This window comes from Heloderma suspectum, chromosome 2 (genome assembly GCF_057233095.1).
Source record: "Heloderma suspectum isolate Gila_16-S chromosome 2, 16-S_ref, whole genome shotgun sequence".
Classification (NCBI taxonomy): Eukaryota; Metazoa; Chordata; class Lepidosauria; order Squamata; family Helodermatidae; genus Heloderma; species Heloderma suspectum.
This window is the reverse complement of record NC_139459.1, coordinates 177,916,474-177,940,850: the sequence shown is the minus strand read 5'-3', so window position 1 is coordinate 177,940,850 and position 24,377 is coordinate 177,916,474. Positions and strand designations below refer to the sequence as shown.

Below are 24,377 nucleotides of genomic sequence, written 5' to 3'. Positions count from 1 at the left end.
TTCTGATGTTAGACTCATTACACTTCTGATAACATCATCTGGAACATGGAAAGATATAGACCCACCTTTAAGAAGTCCACTTACACCATTGTACAAAACATACCAAACCTAGGTATTTGGTCACTTTGGAAGATCTGTACTGTCTCACTCCCTTTTCTCCTCTTCGGTACTACCAACTTTCATCCTGGTGACATGGTTACTTGACACCTGGGACAAGCATCTCATTTATTCAATGGACACTTACTCTAGCTCTTCCTAAACAAAGCTCAACACTGAGAAATTCCACAGGACAATACTTAGCCGCAATCTTTCCTTCTCCTTTCCAATGAATTCTTCTCATCAAGCTTCAAGTGCAGGCCTGCACAACTTGTGATCCATCAAACTGAATGCAGCCCAGCGGGCATGTAAGGCAGCCCTCGTCTTAGCGAACTGGAGGGCTGCCCAAAACAGGAGGTTTGTCAAGCACTCAGCAGGCTACAGTTCAGGGCCAGGCAAGCTGCATTCGGCTTGGTGGCTTACAAGTTGTGCCAGCCTGCACAAAAAACTTGAAACAAATCCTATTTATAACTGAAGAGTTCCCTTTTTTTATTATCAAACCTTGCAAAAGGAACAAAAAAGCAAGATAAAGACCATGAAGTAGTAATAGAAAGTGGGAAAAACAACAAGGTCAAAACTCTGGTGATAGTTAATTGGCGAGGGTTTTTTTATTTTTCTTGCATAAGAGAACTGGAACACTCTCTCTATACATATATATACACAAAGCTTGCTTGCATCAGACCAAAAGGCTAGGAACGTGGTGGGAATCTTATTGATATTACTAAACAGAAAACAATGCAGCATAACTGAAAGAGTGACTTTACAGTGTTTTCTTAAACCACAAATGGATCATGACCTGCCTCTTAAAAAAAAAGGGGGGGGGGAGATAAAACAAAACAAAAAACCTGGAAGCCTACATCTAATTGCCCTCCCTTGGGATGGCATTTCAACATCAAGTACCATACACAGGAATGGTTAACATACAGTTTATCCTAATGTAATTTTACATGGGTATAAATCTGGGAGAGGGGAGGAGGAGTTGCATGGGAAGGGTACAAATGGCTAACGTCTTTGCTTGTCTAAAAAGGCATCTTCAAGTTTTAAGTCAACATGAAAGTATACCGGAAGCCAACACATGTAAGGTTAAAAACGAGGCCTCTGGATCCAGAGTCCTGGGTATGCTCGGCGGCCCTGTCTGAATTCCTGCACAAGCAGGTCTCCCCTATTCACTTCAAAGGAGGAGCAATGCAATAGAGGGGGTACACGACCCTTCGCATGCATGAAACCTCCCCTTTATGGAAGAGAATAGGGAAGCCCAGTGGGCTCCGTTGGCGTACTACCGTGGCTCAGATAGGGTGCTGTACATTTGAGTTTGCTACTTTAAAAGGAGTCTGTCAGGCTATGCTGTAGAAGAATGGCCCTTGTAATGTATCCAAGAGCAATTTATCAGTGATCGGCCATTTATAAAGCTGAATGTCATTGAATTCTGGGTGAGAGAGCTGGGGGCATGGGGGCAGGGGGAGAATATTACTTTTTAACCTAAACAAGGATGGACATTAGTGGAAGAGATTCTGATTCTACCTAAAACACCAAGCGCTACGTTTTGCCACCATCAGTGGAGCCCTGCAATAAATAACTCTATTCTATGTTGGATGTGAAGCAAAAGTGTTGAAGTATGACCCTGTAGCACAAACGCATCTCCTGAATTGGAGGAATCATCAATATCAAACTCAAGCAGCTGTGGATTTATTTTTCTTTAAAACATCCTCCTCGCTGTGTCTATGCAAGATGCTCCTGTCTCCTTGTTTCAATTGTGTTTTCAGCCTCGGCTAACCATGCATCTCTACAGGTGGGGGAAAACATTGCATCAAGGTGTCAAAGAAGGTATTGAGATATGAAACAAGGGGTTTTTATAAAATAAAAAAGCTAGATATGAAGTTTGTTCAGGGATAGAGAGCACACAGAGGGTTGGAATAAAGGTTCTCTTGTTCCTTTTTCCCGCCACCCTTTTCTTTCCAAGCATGTCGCGCCAAGGCACTTTCACTCCATACGTAGGATGATATGGATCCCTGAATCTGTGAATACTGGCCCGCTCATCTCGCCGGTCCTCAGCGCAAATGAGGCATCTTCAAAAGGTTTCTGCATTTGTCCTGCCAGATGGAAGAAAGATTCAAATTAAACACAGGTAGAGGGCAACAGATACCCTATCAAGAGCACTTGGGACCAAGCCACAAACGCACATATTAAAGACTAGCAGATTTTGTCCTCATCGGTTCTTCAAGTACACCCAGAGAAACATACGGAAACCAGACACAAAAATATTCATTAGAAGGTAGCTGGTTGGACCCTAGTCCAACCATGGCATAGGATTTTATACTCATCCTTCAGATGTATGTGTATTTATGGTCTGGGTGTGTGTTCGTGTATGCACATGAACATACCTTTGCTCTAATTATCGGCGGGGGGACAGTTAAAGGGTATAAAAGTTTGTGGGCAGCCTAGATGGCTTTAATCAGGGATAACATACAATTACTTCTTCTTCAGTGTTGGACAAATATGCATGTTTTCCCTCTCAACAAGTCTGATTTTAATATCACAAACACACGTCTGCAAACATCGCCTAACATTTGGACCTCCCAGGATTGAAATGGTAGGCTTTCCTACCATCCCCCTTAAATACACCAGCCTTACGATTCTCCACCTCAAATAACCTCCCCGGCATGGGGGCAGGGAAGTGTATTAGAATGTGTGCATTCTCAGCCAAACTCAAATATTTATTGGACAGGAGGATAGTGTTAAAACCAAAACGGGGTGTGTACTTCAACCCTCCAGGTTCAAAATCAAGAACTCCTAGGTATTGTAAAGTATAGAGCCCTCAACCATTCTTGTCCATGCTCATTTGCACCTCCTTTGCTATCCAATCCATCTTTGTTATACATTGATCAGGATGGGTCTTCAGATGCAGCAAAATGAGAAGGGAAAAGTAGTAGTACAGTTGATAAAACACTTCAGAAAACAGATGGGGTATTCTACTTTTGAATGCTCCCCCATATAAAAAACTTCTCCACAAAAAAGCCTTCCTACCAGCAGAAAACTAATACAGCAGGGAGCAGATTCTAGCTTTACCCTCTTCTTGCTATGCTGGCTTTCTAACTGCAGAGAGGGTTTGCTGCTGTTTTTTTCTTTTTATTACAATAATATACAAAATAAATGACAACTCATCTTATTAATACATACTTTCCAATACAGACGTTCAAACCAATGAAAATAAGGATGCTATCCTGGAATTTTTCATTCCAAAATGTAACAAAGATGCTCCATTTCTCAATAAACCTGTTCGTTTTTATGTAATAAGTCATTTTCATCATTTATGGTAACATCCCATATCCTGAAAAACCAGACAATGAGGAGCAATGCTTTTAAGATGAATAACGCTCTTTAATGGCTGACAATTAGGGGTGGAGAGTTGTTTATAATGTAGGGGAGCATTAAAAAAACCTCCCCCCTAACTGCAGTCAAAAGTGGTGCAGCCCACCCTACCACGTCATTCTGCAGTACTTATGCTTCCTGTTGACTACCATGGGAAATTAGGGAAAAAAACCGTGTAACCTTTTTCTCTTGGTCAGAACTGGATGATAATTTCAGGCATAGTAGCCCCCTAGAAGGCTACTATGCCCAATGTTTTCTGCCCAATGTCAGAAAAATAGGTGCAGGGCTTATATTTTGATTTTCTTTTAAAGGGAACTGCCAATAACATTTTTATTCCTTGGAGGAACTGGATAAAAATTTCAGGATTCATTGCCCCATCAGAGGAGATTCTCTCTGCCAAATTTCAGAATGTTAGCCACAAGGGTTTTTGTGCAACAGTGGCCTTGACATTGAGGTCTCCAAAAGAGGACATACTTATCTCCCTATGTTCCTTGTGGACCATTGTTCTGAAAATTACAGACTGCCTACAGTTGTCCCTAAGTAAGAAACCAGCAAAGTTTCAGAAGGATAGGTGCAGCAGTTCATGTGGAAAGGGACTTCTCCAATTTGTGGGAGGAATTATTTGCTTTCCCTTCCATTCACCCCTTCCCCAATAGTTTTTGGGTAAAATTGTATGGAAATGCACAGGTCATTAGAGGTGTCCCCCAGGCAAGAAACCTGCAAAGTTTCTGAAGGATATACATGCATGCAAATTTAGAATTACTACAATTTATTTACATTTCACCAATGTTAGCAGCAGGGGAACATGGGTGGGAAGGTGCTATTGCACTCATGTCCTGCTTGTGGGTTTCCTATAGGCATCTGGTTGGCCACTCTGTGAACAGAACGCTGGACTAGATGGACCTTGGTCTGATGCAGCACGGCTCTTCTTATGTTCTTAAATATAGAGTGCCTCTGAGCATGTGCAGAATGTTTTTCTTTCACCATAGAGCACTTACATCTCCCCCTACCATTTCTATTCCCCTCCATGCAACCATCCCTCCTCATCCTACCACCCTCCAGCAACTCTTCATAAAAACAGATGTCTTGTTTCATGCAACTCCTCTCTACCTCCTCCTTGTTATGCACAAGCTGTCATTGTATCTTCCTCCCCATAACTTCATTTGTGCCAAGACTTCACCAGGATTCAGCCAATGAGTCTGTTTTCAAAACTAGGGCTCATTTATGGAGAAACTCTGAGTGTACTAGTGCCTTTTCCTCACCACTGAAGCTAGAGTTCATGCAAAAAAAAACAACCCAAACCCCACAAATGACAAAGCATGCATAGGACTGAGCTGAAAGGGTAGACAGTTCATTAGACAGAATTAAGTAGACCTTGTATTAAGGTTGCAGTACCATGCTCACAACTCAGGACTTATTTCTGAGTAAAGATGCAGAACATCAAGGTGCAAACCTCCCTGCAAAAGGAGGGAGCTGTGCTGGAATCCTATGCACATTTTCCTGAGGGTAAGCCTCATTAAACATAATGGGACTTCTCAGTAGGCATACACAGGATTGCATAAATTAGCAATATTTATCTCCCCTCTGCTTAAAAAACAAACAAACCAAAAACTCCTTATTTTTTATTAAAGATTTCTGTTCATAGGAACACAGGAAGCTGCCTTATACTGAGTCAGACCCTGGATCCATCTAACCCAGTATTGTTGACACTGATAGGCACAGCAGCTCTCCAGAGTTTCAGGAAGGATTCTTTCATAGCCCTACCTGGAGATGCTGGGGATTGAGCCTGGAACCTTCTGCATGCCAAGCATGTGCTCTACCACCGAGCTACAGCCCTTCCTATTGCTGGATAATGGCAACTGACAAACAAAACAGCCTCAGATTTGTTTCTCTGCAACCATGTGAACCCACTCTTCTCAAAGACTTGAGCGAGAAGGGGAAAAACCAACCCTCTTGTCTGTTTGTATAAAGTCAAATACAGTTCAGAACTTCTCTTGTTCATCAAAGAGAATTCTCTTTAAGAATTCCACAAGATATGCTCTGGATGGAATAAAGGAGAGAGAGAGAGAGAGAGAGAGAGAGAGAAAGAAAGAAAGAAAGAAAGAAAGAAAGGGAGGGAGGGAGGGAGGGAGGGAGGGAGGGAGGGAACAAGAAAAGAAGAATGGTAATCGGAAATGTGCGCGGGGGTGGGGGGTAGAGAGACTTCCCTAAGCCAAATGGCTCCTTTCAGAGAAGTTGTACTTCAGAGGAATTTAGGAGGCTGTGGAGGGTTTGCAAGGATTGCACGTACTTAAATGAACTTTACGAGGTGAGGTGGCCGAGGGCTTTTTCTAGCTTTTTTAAAACTGTAGAACCTATTTAAGAGCCCCAGCAATTTCTCGATAATGATGCCACACAGTCCTAACCCTCCCTTTGGGTCCTACAGCTATTTAGGAGAAATTACAGTGTGGGAGGAGAAAGAAGTTTGTGGAGGCTGATTGGATCCTTTGCTGTACTGAAGCTACTAAACTTCTGCAGAATCCATAGTTTCCAGTTTGGGGCAGTAAAATCAGATGCCATGTGAAATACTAGTATTTCACATGGAGCTCTTTCTTCCCTTCCTTCTCCCTCTTCAAAATTTCATTGCAGGCAAGCTCCCAACAGTGGGCATTTAAGAGCAGAAAAGAAAAGTAGAGGAGAGAGAGGTTTTTTGCATCTCAGAAAAACTCTACACCAGAGTTTACGGATAGTGGGATAGATTTGTTCAGGCAGGCATTTGGGGATGGTTAGGGAATTTTTAGAAATACAATGTGGAATGTTATTGTTTTAAACTGTTGTATTATTGTACATCGCCCAGAGTGGCTGGGTGACCAGCCAGATGGGCGATTAAGAAATTAATTTAGATAGATAGATAGATAGATAACCACCTAATGGTCACCTTAAACACCTTCTGATTAAGATCTCTAATTCCCTGGTTTTTACTTTTTGCTTTAGACTTTGAGAAAAGGAAACTTTACGCATGGCTAGCGCAAAAACCACTGGACCTCACTCTGAAATTTGGTAGGTTCAGTCAGCTCCATAGGGTCTGCTAGTTCCCCAAATTCCATGAATTTATGTGGAAGCACAAAAAAATTATAGCTCTTTACTTTGACAGATTTTACCTGTGGCTAGCACAAAAGCCACTAGGCCAAACTGTCTGAAATTTGGCACATTCAATCAGCTCCACAGGGGCTACCAAGCCTCCAAACTTCATGAATGTATCATACAGACTAAAAGGGTTATAGCCATGTTTGTTTTCCAATGCAAGTCAATGGGAAAATGTAAAAAAAATGGCAATTAGGACACCTCAAAAAAGATCCGGGGCCTGTGCCCAGGTGAGCCCTCCCTTAACAACGCCCCTGCTAAACGTTAAGCTGCATGGACAACATGAGGGGGTGCCTCTCTGCTGGATGGATGGTCCATTTGACCCTGGAGTGAGAAGCACTCTGTTCTAACTGACACAACAGCCTGATGATCTGGCCCTACCCATGACAGCCATTTAGCTGACTTCAACAAAAAATGTCTTGAGGTTACCAAGAATGTCTGATACTCCTCTGCTTACCTGGGACTCATTGGTCCCAGTCTGACAGTAGCAAAAGAAAGCAGGAAAAGGCTGTTGCTGACCAGGTCCACAAAGGGAAGACACTGTGTGCAAAAACACCATGTGCAAAAACAAAAAGATCCCAGAGTGCCACTGAGTATGATCTATAATAATTGTTTATTTGTTGTGCTAATCTCTAAAATGCTCTGCTTTATGTGTTTTGAAACGAAGTCTCTTCTTCAGGAGCAATTAATCTGTTTAACATATATAAAATACATATTTTTGTTGTACAGTAAAATTAACATGTACAATTCCTAAAAATCTAAAAAAAACTGATTATCTAACAAGATATTTAGAGCTACTTTATTAGGAAGGGGGACATACTTCCTTACAATATTCTTTCTATTAATCTAATACTTATAAAGTTAATATGCATGCTTAGTCTTTATCCCAAATATATATCAAATTAATATTTGCAATCATATAACAAATCCTTACTCTGACTACTTTATGCAAATTGTGCCATGTAACACATTTGTTTCTTCTTGTATTTTTAAACTATCAATATTTTGCTGATTTTATTTCCAAACAAATGTATAATATACCATACTTATGCTATAAACATAAAAGAAAAGCAAACTAGCCTTGATCAAACTGTCTTCTCTAACTGTAAAATTTTCTTTGACAACAGTTGTGAATTATCCAATTAAGAGTGAGCTTTTCTTCTGAATGAAATCTATCTTATTTGAAATAATGTTGCTATTCCCAACAAACCGTAGCTGATAACTGTTATATATTAAACCATCTATAAAACAAACCATTAACTTCTAAAATGCATGACAGGCAAAACAATCCTAAACCATTTTTATGTGGTATCATCTGAGTCCTAAACCACAATTTACCTCTTGGTCAAGCCTGCTTCTGTTTCTGTAGGAACTAGTCTGTTCTATCAGCTGTGAAGGGTCTGGTTAAGATTGAGCTTCTTATGCTTCTGCTTTCTGTAAAATTGCAGCTGTGTAATCTAATCTTGTTGTCCCTAAAGCAGTATCCAGCCCATTTAACTTTAAAGTAGTACCTCCTCCTATGTGATAGGACAGATTGCCAAGCAGTTATATATTCATTTCCTTTGATAACCCTCAGTATTTTACTGCCTTTCTTTTTCTTATTCAATTAATGTATATTGATGATTATTATCTATTTTTATTGGAGCATTCTTGTTACACAAAAAAGAAGTTTTCGGACATCTACTTTTTTTAAACCAAAGCGGCAAGTCCCAGTTCCTCATTCAGTCCACTGGGCTTCAATTGTAAAATCCAGCAAACTTCTCTCTTTAATAGAAGATGTTCATTGGAAGACTGATCCAAACAAAAAAAGAACAAATCTGAAATGGAGTGACCACGCTGTACATAACTTTTTTTTTATTTCAGACGTTACTTCGATGTTCCCCCACCCGCTTCCTTATGGGTCTGATGGTTTTTTCCCACATGTATTTTCTTACAGGGAAACTGTATCATGTATACCACAAAAGAACAGTTACAGGTAGAAAAGTACTTTGAATTACATATTCTATCAACCACAGGATTTCTGATTTTGATGTATTTGCTCGTATATCTGCATATGCTACAGTGGCCGCATGGATGACGGCCAAATGCGCAACTGGCCCTAGCAAGGAACTGTCTCAACACAAGTGTTGCTGTGTACCAGCCAATGTTTCAGATTTCTGGTACGCTTTTATGTTATTAATGGTTTTTCGCTACACCCAGGCACATCTCAAACCATGTGCCAATATTTTAGAATACCTTTCCATATAGGATGGGCAGTATGGTCAAATGTTAGACTGCACACTACCCTTTGATCTTTAATATGTTGCTGGTGCTTTAGAAGCTCTTCCCTAGAGCTGCAGTCTGCTTTTGTTGGGCCTTATCTATAACACCAAGAGGATATCCTCTACTGCTCAGTTGTTGTAATGTATTGGCTTCTTTTTTATAATGTGATGTTATTGAGTAATTCTGTTTAATATGCAAAACTTGCCCATATGGCAAGTTATTTTTTAAATGACGTGGATGGTGACTGGAATAGGATACATAGGTGTTTCTATCTGTAGGCTTCCTATATACTATTTATTTATTTAAAATATTTCTTGGCCGCCCTTCAGGGCAGAAGCCCCCCCAAGGCAGCTTATAGCAATAAAATACATAAAAACAATATTTTAATGTACATAAAATACATAAAATATTAAAAGTGATAAAAACATAAAAATAAAAGCCAACAATAAAACCAGCAACAATGTTAATAGCAGTAACAGCAACAATAGCAGTCATATAAAGAGAAGGCCATGGTAAAATAACATGTTTTAAAGGCCTTCTTAAACGTTTGCAATGACAGAGCACGGCAGACCTCCGATAGCAGCTTGTTCCACAGGTGTGGGGCCACTACAGAGAAGGCCCTCTCCCATGTGATCACCCATCTGACTGTTCTCATGGGTGGGGAAATGAGAAGGGCCTCTCTTTCTGAGCTTAAAGCGTGGGCAGGCTGATATGGGTGAAGACAGTCCTTCAAGTAACTTGGTCACAAACCATTTAAGGCTTTAAAGGTCAAAACCAGCACTGTGAACTGGGCTCGGAAACACACCGGTAACCAGTGCAGCTGGCGCAGTATAGGCATTATGTGATCGAAGCGCCTTGCCCCTACCAACACTCGGGTGGCCGCATTCTGCACCAGGTGGGGTAAAGTATCCTTTGTAATTGCTCTAATTCATTTTTAACTACAATATCTAAAACATTAATGTTAGAGCAATCGTACTGTATATCAAATTGTATATGAGGATCACACGTACTGATCCATTCCTTAAATAACTGTAATTTCTGTTCTGTCCCTCGCCAGATAGAAAAAAATGTCATCTATATAGCACCACCACTCTATTTTCTCCATGGCAAGAGAGTTGGAAGTAGTTTACATAAACGTGTCCTCAAAATTAGCCATATTGAGATTAACTATTTCTGGAGCCATGGAACAGCCCATCACTACACTGTTCTTCTGCCAATAGAACATATTATTAAAGGAAAAATAATTGTTCTCTAATGCCATCTGTACTAAAGCCATAATAAAGTGTGTGGGTGGACGTGGGTCCTCTTGCCTTTGTAAAGTATTAACCTCAATAATCAAGGCTTCTTCTTGTGGTATACTTGTGCATAAGGATTTTACATCAAGTGTCATCAATATATTTTCCCTCATTATAGTACTATCTCGCAATTTTTGAATAAAGTGTGTGAAATCTTGTATGTATGTTGTCATTAAGGGAATAAATGGTTGTAAAAAATAATCTACATATTTGAACCAAGGCTCCAAGACTGAATTACTGCCGGAAACTAAGGGCCACCCTGGGGACAGGTACAAATGTTTGTTTATCTTAGGTAAAATATTAAAAAAAAAAAACAGTGTTCTCAGTTTATCATTTTTGGATGAAAGCTGGATCATCTGCAAACAGCCCAGGCTCCTTAAGAATTCTGAGACCCTGTGAAATCTGTTGTGCCCAATAATATTCTAATAAAGTGGAGGCATGCAGTACTGTTCTGATCTTCTTTTTGTGCAGTTCTACAAGGGGGGACCATTGCATGCCCCCTAGATCTTTGCCTTGGATATTTTGTTCAAAAAGTGATGGTTGTTCCAAAAGTGCATCTAAATGTTCTTTGGAGGGGCTATATTTCCCTTTCAGAATATGATTTTCTGTATAATGTAAGCCACCTTGGCAGTATATAAATACAATGCAACCAATCAGTCAAATATCTGAACCTCCTGGTACCTGCGCCTTCCTTTCTTTACAGCTGCTCCTCTTTCCCTGTTCCTTCTGCAAGCCTCTCTCCAAGGCTGTGCACTTGGCCCCAGATCGGTTCTGTCTTACACACCTTCTCTCCGGACTCAAATTCAACCTAGACCAGGACCATTCTATAGATTCTACTCATGCTTGAGCTGGCCCAACACCCCAGGGAATGTGTTTTGCAAGCGCAGGCAGAACTAAAGAAATGCTTGGGAAAACACAGCAACTAAACTGCTGCGGCAGGCCGAAGGACAAATGGTATCTGCATCCAATTTAAGGAGGTCCAGGAGTCTGCAGTTCCCAGCTCAAAATAACAAGGCTTTTGACCATTGCAAAAGGGCACCATCTTCTCAGGTGATTTGAGCAACAGGTGTCAAAAAGGAAGAAAAGAACAGGAAGCCAAAGCTCTGTGGCCTGAACTCAGCACTGAAAATCTTTGCAAGCACTTGCTGCCTTGAGATTCCTGACACGGCATGGATCAGGCTAGAAAAGCCTGAGTAAATCTTATGTAAGTTTATGACCCTTGTCTAGGAGTTGCAAGCCATTGCTGTAGGAGACGAGTACAGAAAGCTTAAAGATGGCATAACGGATGAATCTCCGCCAGGACTTTTTTTTTCCTTTTCAAAAGAGGAGACATTTGGGTGATATACTAATCTCTTTGCGGACTGCGCATCACAGATGCATCATAAGTCTGAGGAGGCTGTGCAGAATATATATTTTACTTTCAGCTTTAAATCCACCTGCGCTTTTTCTTCCGGCTGCAGCTCTAAACATCCTCTTCCAGGAGCAGCCAGTATGGCTTTGGCCTGTTGTTTCCCATAAGCCTTAGATCATAAGAGACGACTGGGTGGGGAGAAAGAGATCTAGCTAATGTCGAAATAATCCCAGGCACATGGTTGCCTAGGTGATTAAAAAAAACTGATGTAGGTACACAGAAATAGGACTTTTTGTTTTAGTTTTGAGAATGGACAGCATCTAAAAATGCGAAATGCTTTCTCAGCAGCGATACAGAGTGCATGCATCTGTGTGTAAATAAAAATCAGGTTCAGCGCTCCACAAACTGCTGAAGTTCAACCCGTTTTGTTCTGTCTGGGCTTGCACAAGAGAAGCCATGGTTGTTTGTCCACACAAGTGTGCTAACCCAACACCACACAAATCTAGTTGCTGGACTTCGGGCTGGGAAGACAGGGACTTCCACCCTTGCTCAGCCATGACACTGTCGGGGCTACGACTACATACAAATCTAAGGTGTGGCCACATTTGCATAGAGTGTAAATTGCTGGTTGCCCCATCTCAAGACGGTTATCCTAGAGCTCACAAACAGGCAGAAAAGGGAAAGCACTTTTCCAAGGCAAATGAGCAAGGCAATGGAGCCGCTTCCATTATATGGAAAGGCTAAAGCATTTGGAGCTGCTTAGTTTAAATCTGGAACTTTAGAAAAGATTCAGTGGGGAGGAGGGCAAGAGAGAGGTTTATAAAATGATGAATAGCGTTGACACAGTGGATAAAGGAAAATCCCCCTCCCTCGCCCATAAGGGTATAACTTTTGCTACTTCTTCACACAAAACATAGCCTATGGAATTCACTGCCATAGGAGGTGGCGATGGCCACCGGCTTTAAAAAGGAGCGGAGAAAAATTCCTGGACAACAGGATTAAATTTAAATTACTACTAATGGGCTGGGGGGAGAAAAAGAGAATGAGATCCATTTAAATCAATGATTTAAATTGTTTCTCATTTTGTAATTGAGTTTATAATTAATTGTAATTAAGTTTCTCATTTTGTAATCACATACCTCCTGGACAAACATGGATACTAATTAGTTGCTATAATAAAACAAAACATATCAGTTTGCACCAAATAATTGGATTTCTCAGTACACATGCATAGAGCAAGGTAACTTAGCCTTCAGATAAATGTCTGGAATTTTCCAGAAGCATGGAGAGTTGGCAAGAACAGCGTTTCGCCATGATATTAAGTGTCCAAGCAATTACAGAACATGAACACAAATACAAGATAGATGAATAAAATCAACCAGAAAGACTTAGGGAACGATCAAGAGCGGAACGATCTTCTGTGCTGCTGTTCCCCAAGCCCTGGAAGCCCAATTCCCCCACAGACCTGAAGTTTCTGTATTGGCCAACCAATACCATAGCAGCTCATGTGGCAAAGGTGAAGAGGCAAAATTCAAGAGGCCCTCACTAGGGATGAGAGGAAGAACCTCTCAGTCTAAAATGATGTTTCACAGAGCAGGAGGAAAGGTATGAGATGGGGGTCTACAAAGGCATGGGATACCAGAAGAAAAGAGTGGAGATGACTGCACACGTTTTATTAGCAATAGGTTTTAAAAGTTACAATTTGAGGTTTCCCTCAAATCATGATTCATTGGTGTTGGGCTTGGCCCAGGTACTTCAGCCTGAAGTACCAGGGCAAAAGGGTGCATTGGAGTTGGCAGGGAGAAGCGATACTAATATAGGGTTGAAACGAAAGTGCACAAGGGTGTGGGACCTGGGTATTTCCTACAAATGCTTCTACAGTGATGCGTATGCACACACTTAACAAGTTTTGTTCTTTGGAGTGTCAGGACTATTCCATCATATCTGAGATGTACTCCTTTAGTCTCTTACAAATACACATCCTTCTGCCCAATTCCCCAAGCTGATCCTTTTAAAAGCCATTTTTAGTCTCCAGCCAAGAGATCTTCATTTTAGGATGCGGAAAAACGACTTTAGACTCCCTGCCCATTCTTCAGTAAAGTCAAAAGAGGAAACTTCAATTACTTGGAGTTTTTTCTTTTTCTGAAGAAGATAAATTGGAATTTTTGAGCTGTTTCACTTCTAAATGTAGCCAGGATTCATAGTTCTAATAAATTATGGTTTGCAGCCCCACAAAATGAGTGAAACAAGCAAAAAGATGGAGACCGGGTTGTCAGAACACTGAGAACAGCTGAGTAGCTGCTTGCGCCACAAGTGCCACCTGGTGGACAAAGGGACTCTGGCAGCTTTGCTGTGTGCTGCTCTCTCGTCTCAACCCTCTCTGCCGGTAAGTCACCCAGGATCATGGCTGAGCTGACAGTTTTTAAATGAGACCAAACTACCAGTCACTGGCAGCCCAAGATTAATGGCTGTTTCATTACTTCCCAATCCATAAAGTGGCAATATTAGCAACCATCCTTTAAAAAAAAACAGGAAATATTTGACTGAGCAAGAAATTGCTGCCATTTGATGGCAAGACAGAGCACTGCATGGAAATGAAGACAGAGAGCAATTAAAATGGTTTCTCCACTGCAAATCAAGAGCTGGATTCCCAATGACAAAAGTTTTGGCTGGATATAGTTAGCAGTGTCTTGGCTAGTGGGTGAACAAACACATCACTGCTCTCAAGTAGCAAGGGCTTTTATAGAAATTGTCATCGGGGGCAGGGGGGGCGATGGCTATGCTAACGTATCCTGGTTGAAGTCACTTACTCCACCTGATCTGCAAATTGACATTCTGTATGCCAGTACAAATTCACAGATAGGTTCATCAAAAAAAAACTCACAGGAATATAGCTCAATATTTTCCTTCCAACTTGTGGCTAGTTGGTGTGTCTGCCCCTTTTAAATTACAAATGGGGCATCTCTATTTTGGAGTCTGCATGAAGTCTGCAGGCCCAAAAAGGGGCTGAATCCAAAATGAACTCTTGGCCTCAGGGGACTTCCAAGATGGCATCAGAAGCACACTGGGACACCGTGGACCTTGCTATGCCACTCATGATGCAGATCAGTCCCTCCACAGCACCTGTTCACCACCACAATCCACCAGCCTCTTCTTCTGGTACATAATGTGAAGGGGGGCTGTATTGTGGGGAGAGTCTATCCAGGGCAGGAGGGACACTGGCTGCTGAGACGACCACTGAGTGTGTACCAAGGTCCACAGGACTCACTCATCTGGAATCCCTCCTGTAAAACAAGATCAATGGCCAGCAGATTCTACTAAATTAATCTGTTTCTTATGGATTCCAAACTGGACAGAGGAATGTGTGGGGCTGGTGCAGCCATCACTTTTCTTAACAAATAAGAAACTATTCTCAAATTTGTCTGATAAAGGCTCAGAGTCTAAGGCCACATGCATATTCCAGAGTCAGCCAGAAGGGGAGAGTCCATCTTCTCAGGGAAACACATAAAAAATGACAGCGATAAATATGTAATTTGGAGTGCACAATCTTTTTGCCCCTGAGGGCCACATCTGTTGTCAGATGCGGGGCTGGGAGTGGCACACATACACCCAGTATGTACGCCCACCTTCCCTCCCCCTGCCCCACATACACACACACAATCTTCCACTTTGCTGATACACACACATTTACCCAACCTCTACCAGCCCGCCCCCCCGCTCCATTTATTTATTTATTTCATTTCTATACCGCCCAATAGCCGAAGCTCTCTTACTTGTTAATAAGCTGCTAAAGGAGCCACTCGTTCCTGCCATAGAAATACTGTTCCTAGACAAGGGGTGGGCAACACCTGGCCCTCCAGATGGCCTACAACCTTTGTCATCCCTCACCATTGGCTATGCTGGCTAGGGCTGATGGGAGTCATAGGCCCAAACGCCTGGAGGGCCACAAATTGCCCACACCTGCCCTAGATTATCCTCCTGGAAGCTCTATGGTCCCTACCATAGAAGCCCCAGTTCTAGAGCACCCTCCAGAGCAAAAAATGGTCATTTGCAATTGCAAAGAGACAGAGATGAGCTGCAGATTACTGGTGGCGGCTGGGGAGCTGCACACGAGGGCTTGGGGGGGGGGGGCTCCTGCAGCCCATAGGTTGTACATCCTTGCTGTATTTGCTCCCAAACAAGACTATGTCTAAATGCAAGAGCTTTCTGCATGTGAACAAGGGCAACTACATTTGCAAGAGATAAATACCATTGCACTGGAGAGCCACAAACCACGCAGCCTGGTTTCATCATCTCTCCTGCCCCATCTCATAAAATCTGACAAAAGCAGCAAAAGAGGGGGCACCAAGGATTTGGCAGCTCAGTGGCCCCTTGAGGAGAAGCAGTTAGGCAGTACTCCTTTCATCTGATGGGCAGGCTAGCCTCGTTCATTAGACTCTAAGTACCGTGTCTTTAACTCTAAAGCAAACTTCTCAACCCCAAGAGCTACATGTGTGCATACACATATGCACAGGTGCCATAGATACCCCAGTGATCCCGATACAAATTGTGCTTTCCTCATTGCTAGCAGTGGCAGGGAGTGATCTGTGTGAAGATCTCTGTGGGAAGGAGTAGAGAGTAGAGGTGACAGAGAAACCAAAGGGGGATTTGGTGGCATTTGAGGATCAGGGCAGCAGTGGAGGCCACAGTAAAGCCATGCGTTGTGTACTCTGGCTCTAAAGGGTCATTTTTGTGCAAGAAAACATCAAGATATGAACTCAAGGATCCTGAGGATAGATGTAGTCCAGTGTCAGGGGTGGGGAACTTGTTCTGTCTCAGCTACTCCCTGGCTCTGCAATTTCATCCTAATCCCTTGCAACTGCCCAGTGTTGTCCCATTCATTAATTAATTCATTCATTCATTCATGGCCATGTCCCATTCTCCCACCCCTGCATCCAGCAAATGAGCTATGCAAGTGTGCAGAAAATGGCACCAGGCTCAACACTCAGCATCCTGGAGATTTCAGCTTTCATTTTCATACCAAAAGCAAGTTTTAGCCTTTAAGCATGAATGCGTATGAGCAATGTCAGATGAAATTCAGAAGCTGGGTCGGGACTGGCATAGTGGGAGGGCTTCCTCATGCCGGATAGATCTTTGCCCCTCCCCATGATGAGCAGCAGAATGTAACATCAGCAAAATAAGCAAATACATGCCGAAGTGCTTGATTTCTATAACGTATATAAGTAGCAGAATTCAGGTGGTCTTGAAGCATACACGAACATAGAAAGCTGCCTTATACCAAGCCAGGCCATCAGTCCATCTAGCTAAGTATTGTCTACTATGGCAGCAGCTCTCAAGGTCTCAGGCAGAGAGAGGTCTACTCGACCACCTGCTGCCTGCAATTCTCTTCCCTGGAGATGGTGTACTGGATTTACTTTTGGAAGAAGGACGAGGAGTCAAGTGTGAACTTACACAGAGTCATATGCAGTGTCCCGTAGCATATGTATACTTATCTGGTAGAGCAGTTGGCAACTATTATGAAGTTAAAGTTGGTTTTCATAGCTGCACAGTGAAGGTCAGCACGTTTTGCTACTAATAGAACTTAGTGCGTAGCAGCTGTCTTGCACAGTCCGTGCTTTCCTTCTGATAAGAACGTTCCTTTCTCTGCGGTGACAAACTTTCTTTACTGCCAAGAAATGAAGCCCCCCCTTCTCCTCCTTGGTGAAGGGAGAGAGGGGTGGATGTGCCTTTGACAGTCTTTAATTCAGTGAAACAAGCCCTATAAAATCCTGTGCAGATTGGCCCACTATCTGTTTTCACCTGAGAGGGGAGGCTGACACCTGCTGAGGAAATCAGCCCCTGGGACGCCACCTGTGGCTTCCAGGGAACCAATGCAACACCAATTGTGGGGTTTGTGAACCACCAGTTGAGGGGTGTGAGTGAGCTTTTCCTTGCTTTTATTATCTGTATCCATTTCCTATCAATAAACTATATCACTCTTTCATGCAAGTGGACTTGAGTCATATTGGTACCTTCAAATCTGTTTAGTGTGGATCCTGGCAAGAAGAAGCCCCAGGTTTAAGACAGCTGTGGACTGAACCTGGGAACTTCCCCATGGAAACTACATGCACGGCCATTATGCTACAGCTCCTAATTTTAAACACAAGGTACACTCAGACCTAAGGATAAGTAACACTAACTATGGAAGACAGGTAGGCAAGCATGGTATTGAAGTCCAACTCTGGGGCAACAGAAACCCTGCCTGACCATCTCCGGACACTTTCTTTATTTTCCCCATGCATCTCTCTGTAAACCTTGAATACTAAAACCTTCTTTAAAAAAATTAAGCCTGATACACTGAGGATGCCAGCTTTCTGCACTTTGAGGATGAAACCACAGAATCCAATAATCCAGGTAGGCATGCCACAGGGTAAGGCTAGGTAACCCACAGTCCCCCTTCCAGCTCTATTATGCACTGTCAAAGGCTAGGACAAATGATCAATCAAATGTACAGCACAGCAGGTGGAACAACCTTCATGTGGTGAAATCGTTAGAGAGCAGGTATCTTTTAACATAAACACACAGTGGAAGCCAAGTGGAGGGAGGGGAGGAAGCCATGCCTCAGTTGGTGTGATATAAAGTATTCAGAAAGCTTAATAATATGGAATGAAGCAGAGAAAGGCCTTAAGCTGGAACAGATGGAAAAGACCAGTCGCTACCCTGTGATCCTTTTGGGAACGAGAGTGCCGTCGACACAGCACTCAGCCTAGGACGTGAGGTTAAAAAACACACATCTACACTGTGATCATTTTGTTCCAGAGCAAAGATCCTAGGGTGCATGAACAATTCACTTAACAAGGATCCCTCTTCCCAGTCTTAAAAGTGAGCAAATACACAGCAAGATCACACAATCCGGAGAGGAACCCTTGAGCAGAGTACACATATCGCAACAACTCAGTCAGTGCACTGCTCTTTGGTTTAGTCACTGCAAATCAAACAGCTGAGAGGGAAAGAGGAGGACCTCACACCCATGCAGCGTTCAAGAGGTTCAGCCCTTGGTTTCTGACAAGTAAGCTTCATTGTATGCGATTCAAGAGATCTTGCTGCTAGTCGCTCTTGGAACACTCAAGTCAAAGGAAGTGGGAGCGTTCCCCAATGTGCCACCCACAAGCAACATGGGGAAGGAAAGCTATTACAGCTGCTGTAACACAGGCAAGGAGTGGGAAAGTATGGACCAAGGTGGGGCACCATCTAGTGACAGGAACAGCAGCAGCAGCCCCCAGAGACATGGAGCACTTGTGGCTGGTGATGAAAGGGGTCTCTTCCTGTTGTAGCTTGAGGCAGCCTCCTCCAACCTGGTGCCCTTGAGACAGTTTGGACTACAACTCCCATCAACCCTGACCATTAGCCATGCTGGGTGGGGGTGATGGGAGCAGCAGTCAAAAACACCTGGAAGACATCAGGTTGGGGGAGGCTGATGTGAGGGGATGTCAGGACACCCCGGAGCTAATCATCAGACCGGAGCTGCAGCCTTCAAGATCATTGGAGGGGGATAAAGGGGGAACTGGGACTTACATTTCATACAAGAAAAATAAAGAGAAGCCAGCACCTCTCTCTTCAGTGCTATTGTCAACACCAGATAAATTGTGCAGGGGGAAACTGTTCCATAATGCACCATCTGACCAGCAACACACAATGATGCCTGCATTGCTGTTAGCCATAATCCATGGGCATTTGGAAATAGCTCTTTGCTAAGCCCCAACGCTGTGTACCTCTTCAAAAAGGAGAATCCAAAGTCTCAGGGCTTGCCTACAACATGAAAGAGAGGTTCTGAGCACCATCGCAGATTTTTGTCACTGGGCCTGCACTGTATTCCAAGGCACCCAACTGGCATCGTTTCTCACGAATCCCATTTCGTCTCCTACTCAGCAGGTGTCCACACAAAAGCAATTTCTCATCAGGGAGGGAAAGGCTTGGCTGCCTCCCTTTCTACAATCCCAACCCCCCCATTCCCACCTCGGGGAGCAGTAGGATTGCAGCCACATAAAACCCTCACTTGACTCACCCCTTCCAAAAGAACCCAGGTCTCCCCCTGCCTTGGCCGAGCTGCAGTCACTGAACTGTGACGCTAAGGATTCAAAGTCTTCCTCGCCAGATTTAATCTTCTGGATGTACCCTGTGGATGACAGAGAGCAATTCTGAGGTTAGTGAGAGGGAACAAAGAGTTGAAGAGCTCTGCTAGAGAGAGACAGACAATGACAAAAAGTGGATATTTTCAGCTAACACCTAGGCAGACTTACTTCTCATTGAGATGGTAAGCCTATGTCTGGGTATGCCACTTCAGACTGCAGGTTTAAATACTCCTTTCTCCCCCGACACACCATCCCTCTACATAGAAAACTAGGTGTCAAAGACTTATAACCAAGCCTTGTGACATGCTCGTTTTCTTCATGTAGGATTTTTTTTTTCCCCAGGGGAGAGGACTTGTGTGGGCTTCCTGCACAATTTAGAACCCTAGAAGACCAGCGTTCCAAGGCATGCAGGGAGCCTGTTCGAACAGAAAGGCTTCCCCACTGCACAAGTTCAGCCCCAACACATGGAAGGCTGTAGGGATTGTGATGGGGTCAAAAGGGAAGGGGGCCAGCCAAAGGGCTCATCCCCACTTTCTCCCTTGCATGAAGGTAATTGTGTGTGTTGGGGGGGGATGCTTTAATGTCCAAACCCTGATGCATTCCAGTTGAAGTAGTTACAGCTGATTAGGTTTTGCGTGTATGAAACGTTGCTGAGTTTTGACTGTTGTGTTTTAAGTTACTTTTAGCTTACATCTAGTGTAATATGTCTTGCCTTGATGATATCCCTATTTTGCTTTGATCACCTCACTCAGTGCTGTTCATGCTGTGTGTTACTTTTAGATCTTCTTTATATCAGTTAGGATCTTTAGACATGCCCAAGGGCTCATTTCTGTCCACTGGGCCCCTTTTTCACCCTCTGAACTGCAAATCCACACATGCAAAAAACTGTTTGCCATGAAGACAGAGGAGCAGTTTATCAAGACATATGACTCTGCTTGGGTGCACAGAAGCAGGTTGTGCAGTCCTTCGGACACTGGCATCTCTATTTCCTAAATATTGTTTAAATTGTTGTTGTTGTTCAGTCGTGCCCAACTCTTCATGACCCTAATTGCTTAAATAAATACTTTAAAAACAACAAATTTAAATGATCAGCTACCATTGTCACTGTGTTAAGTTTTGTACAAACCTGGTTCACACTTCAGTGTGTGACTGGCCCAAGGTCACCCACAGCAAGCTTTGTGGCAGAGCAGGGATGTGAACCCAGGTCTTCCAGATCCAAGTACAGCACTCCAACCATTACACTACACTGCCTCAACACAAATTCTAAATGGTTGAAATGCCCCTCCTAAGGTTTAGCTACTGGCCGTAAGAGCTTTAAGCTAAAATATGCTGACATTTTTGGAAGTTTAGTCCCACCCTCTTTGCCTTTGGCCCTGTCAGCCTCTGAAATCCAGCCCCTGAGAGCTTCTCCGAAACAGAATTCAGCCCTCAGGCTAAAAGAGGTTCAACACCCCTGCTATACACACTAACTTGGGAGTAAGCCCCACCAAACTCAGTGGGGCTTACTTTTGAGTATAAGTCACAGGATTGCACTGTACAAGTCACATTTCAGAAACAGAGACATTTCACAGTTGAAACCACACTACAACAGAACACAGCTCTGCTCATACAGCCATCGATATACGGCAGGCCACAGAAGTGGGCACAACTATGCTTTGTCATCTCATCCCACCTATCGACACTCAGAAACCCTGCCTACATCTATGCCACCCACGACATCACAGTTAGGGATGTTGGAGAAATCTGTAATGGATTCAAATGAGGTCAGATTTCTATGAACCCAACCCACGGATTCCACAGAGGATCAGCTTTTTCAAAGTCGCACAGATTTGCAACGGGGGGGGGGGGGAGATTAGTGCTAATGCACATTAGTGCAAGTCAAACAAAATTTTTCTACGTCTCTAAAAAATTCTGATTCCATCAATGAGAACAATGGAACGAAACATGCCTGACAATCCACGAAACACAGACAGAACAGACTTAACAAAATCCACACATCCCTAATCACAGTGGAGGATGAAGTGTGCAGAGGAGGTTCCGATGCCTCCTGAACATTCTTTAAACATCACCCTGCTACTTGTGGATGTTATCAAAGCATCATCTGCACAGTGACAGAATACATGGAAGAATACCGAAACCCAGTATCTGAATGTGTAACCACCCCAAGGTTTTCCAAGCCACATTTGTCACTCATCTAGTCCAGAAGCCGAACCTGGAAACACTTCCCCCAACCCCTACAATTTCTTTCTTGCCGTGAAAAAGTGTTTACGCAGATCAACGGTGCCTGCCCAGAAAGCAAATTCCACTGTGATATTTTCAGTTTAGTAAGAACTCTTGTTTTGAGAAAGATGGGAGGCATTTTATGACCATGTACCAATGCACGCAGGTCACGTGGCCAAGGGCTCTGCAGAGCCACATGCTCTTCTGCGGCAGCAAATGGGACTCAGAGCTACGAGAGCCACCTTCTGTACTCTCAGGGGCCATTCTATTCTCCAGGCAGTTTTTAAGACAAGGGAGGCTGAGAGACAACCAAGTTATTCCCTTTAGAATGGATAGGGCCTGAAGGTGCAGTGCCAGGGACCTGATTTGATCCCATCTAGCATCAAGCTGAGGAAGGCGTGACACTAGCAAGCCACTTTAGTGCAGTGGCTTGCTGCATAGCTGCTTTCCTTCCACTGGTGGTGGAAAGCGTGGAGTCCTACCTACAGCATCAGCCATGCTGCAAATGTCCCCAAGATGACCTTCAGCCCCAATATGGGACCTTCTTGAGCAGGAGCCAGAATGGGAAGGGCAGAAGAAGCAAAAGATCCTGAGGAATCCCTCCATTGGTGCCACTTACCTCCCTCACTGTGCTGTTCTCTGGCCAGCCTAGGGCTAGTCTTGTACCAAACCTTGACTCATCCATTGGAGCAATTCTCTCTTCCCCCACTACCCCATTTACTAACAGGGGAGATAGAAGGCTCCTTCACTCATTATCATGTCCCTCTCTAATGTCTCCACTGTGAGTTACACCAGGGCCATCATCCACAACTGTCTGGGGTAGGTTGTGCCCATTTCTGAAATTGACATGACAAGTGTAATGGCTCAGATACCAAACACTCTTTTCTGCTGTTTCCCAAGTCTAGTGACTCCATGGGCCTTAGCCCTGCCCTGATTTTACCTAGGATTAAGCAGATGAGGATGCAGGACTAGCAGACCACTGTGGTGCAGGCCCGCTGCCCACCAGATGCACTGCCATATTCTTTGGGATATCAACTAAGTAACAGAGAAGAGATCATGGTGAGGCTCTAGTTCATTGCTAAGTCACATGGTTTGATCTTCCTTTCATTCAACAGGGGATTAGGAAGGTCAGAGAGGTCGCTGTGGTGGAGAGAGGAGGTGGCACTTGCACTCACAACCAATGAAGGAAGGCAAGGAGTGGCCAGCTGTTACTGGGACGAATGGTTTTTGGTGTGTCTGAGGCATCTATTCTGGCTGTAGCCCCATTAGGCAGAAGCCACTCTAAAGTCCTGCTGTCTTTTGGATGGACACTCTTCCCAGGAAGGGCTGTCAAATCTATAGAGAAGGGAGTTTAACCCTAACTGACTGCTTTTCTGTGGAGATTTCTGGCACATATAGGCTTGTTTCTAAATATACCCTATCCTGCATGCATAGGGCAAGAGCACGATAAAAATAATCTGGCAAGTGGTAAACACGTGAATAGGACTACAGTCTTGCAAACAAGTCCTTAGAAAGAAAGAAAACCTAGCCCACAAAGTGTTTTTCTTTTACACTCGCCATCTGCTCACGCATATCTAAGTTAATCACTTATAGCAACTCAGATCACCTAAAAGGAACCCTTCCATCCCTGGTCACCTGCAACAGATTCTTACTTGCCCCAGCTGACCAGGTAAGTGGCTATTTACAAGCCTGGATAAATGCCTTAAAAATCTAAGACACACTCAGAAGCCCTTTGACAACTCCCAACCCTCACAATGGTGTTTAACAAAAAAATACCCCACAGCAATACCAGAGTTAAAATTCTGTAAACAAAAACGTGAAAGGCAATGATGATATGCCTGTCAAACTGATGCTCCCCAAGGGATCTATTTAAACAATTCTGGGCTATAATTATGTTCATCAGGTATGGTACGTCTGTTCATAGAAATTCAATGAGGCTCAGCTGTTTGATTGAGGCTAAGGTGGGCATTCATGCAATAAATTCTTTAGTGGGATTTTTGTTGCTGTTGCTCATAATTTCACCTGCTCATTTTAGGAAGATAATAACAGACTGCTCTCACCAAGTCAACAGTATCAATCTCTCTTTATACCCTTATCGAGCCAAAGTGCACACTGCCGGTTTTAAATAATTATATGCAAGCTCCTATGACCTTTACAGCAAATGGTGTTTATCAAGGACAGATGGAGGTGTTGACAGAAAATAGATTCCCCCCTCCACCCCTCCTGAGCATGGCATTTCATACCTGGGAGAATAAAAAAAAATACAATGATAATAAAAGTGACGAATGAATGAATTCCTAACGGGTTTTATCAACCCCACAGCAGGATAGTTAGATGAAATAAGTTTTAATCACACCTTTCTCTCTGTCCTTAAGGTGACAGAGAAGATTGCTCTAACACAAAAATTATCCGATAGCAAACGGACTTGCATCTCTGGAGCTATCAAGCCGGTACTTTAATACATTTTAAACATCACTTGAATATAAGAATTACATCTGGATCTCATACCAAACAAGATTAAAATGTCTCTCTCTATAACCTTATCAGATG

The 24,377-nt window shown here is 43.2% G+C and overlaps 1 protein-coding gene across 2 annotated transcripts in view; it reads right to left on the bottom strand.

The window, feature by feature from the left end:
- Positions 1–669: 669 nt before the first annotated feature.
- The window catches only part of PIN1 (peptidylprolyl cis/trans isomerase, NIMA-interacting 1), a 46,101-nt gene continuing 22,393 nt past the window's right edge, over positions 670–24,377 (bottom strand). Inside the window, exons 3-4 of one of the 2 annotated variants that reach the window (XM_084836455.1) lie at positions 19,541–19,651; positions 670–2,186 (exon numbers count right to left, since the gene is read on the bottom strand). In XM_084836455.1, the coding sequence (XP_084692581.1) occupies positions 2,077–2,186; positions 19,541–19,651 (221 nt within the window). In that variant the 3' untranslated portion in view covers positions 670–2,076. The remainder of the gene's footprint in view (positions 2,187–19,540; positions 19,652–24,377) is intronic. The other variant, XM_084836456.1, reaches the window with a different exon arrangement.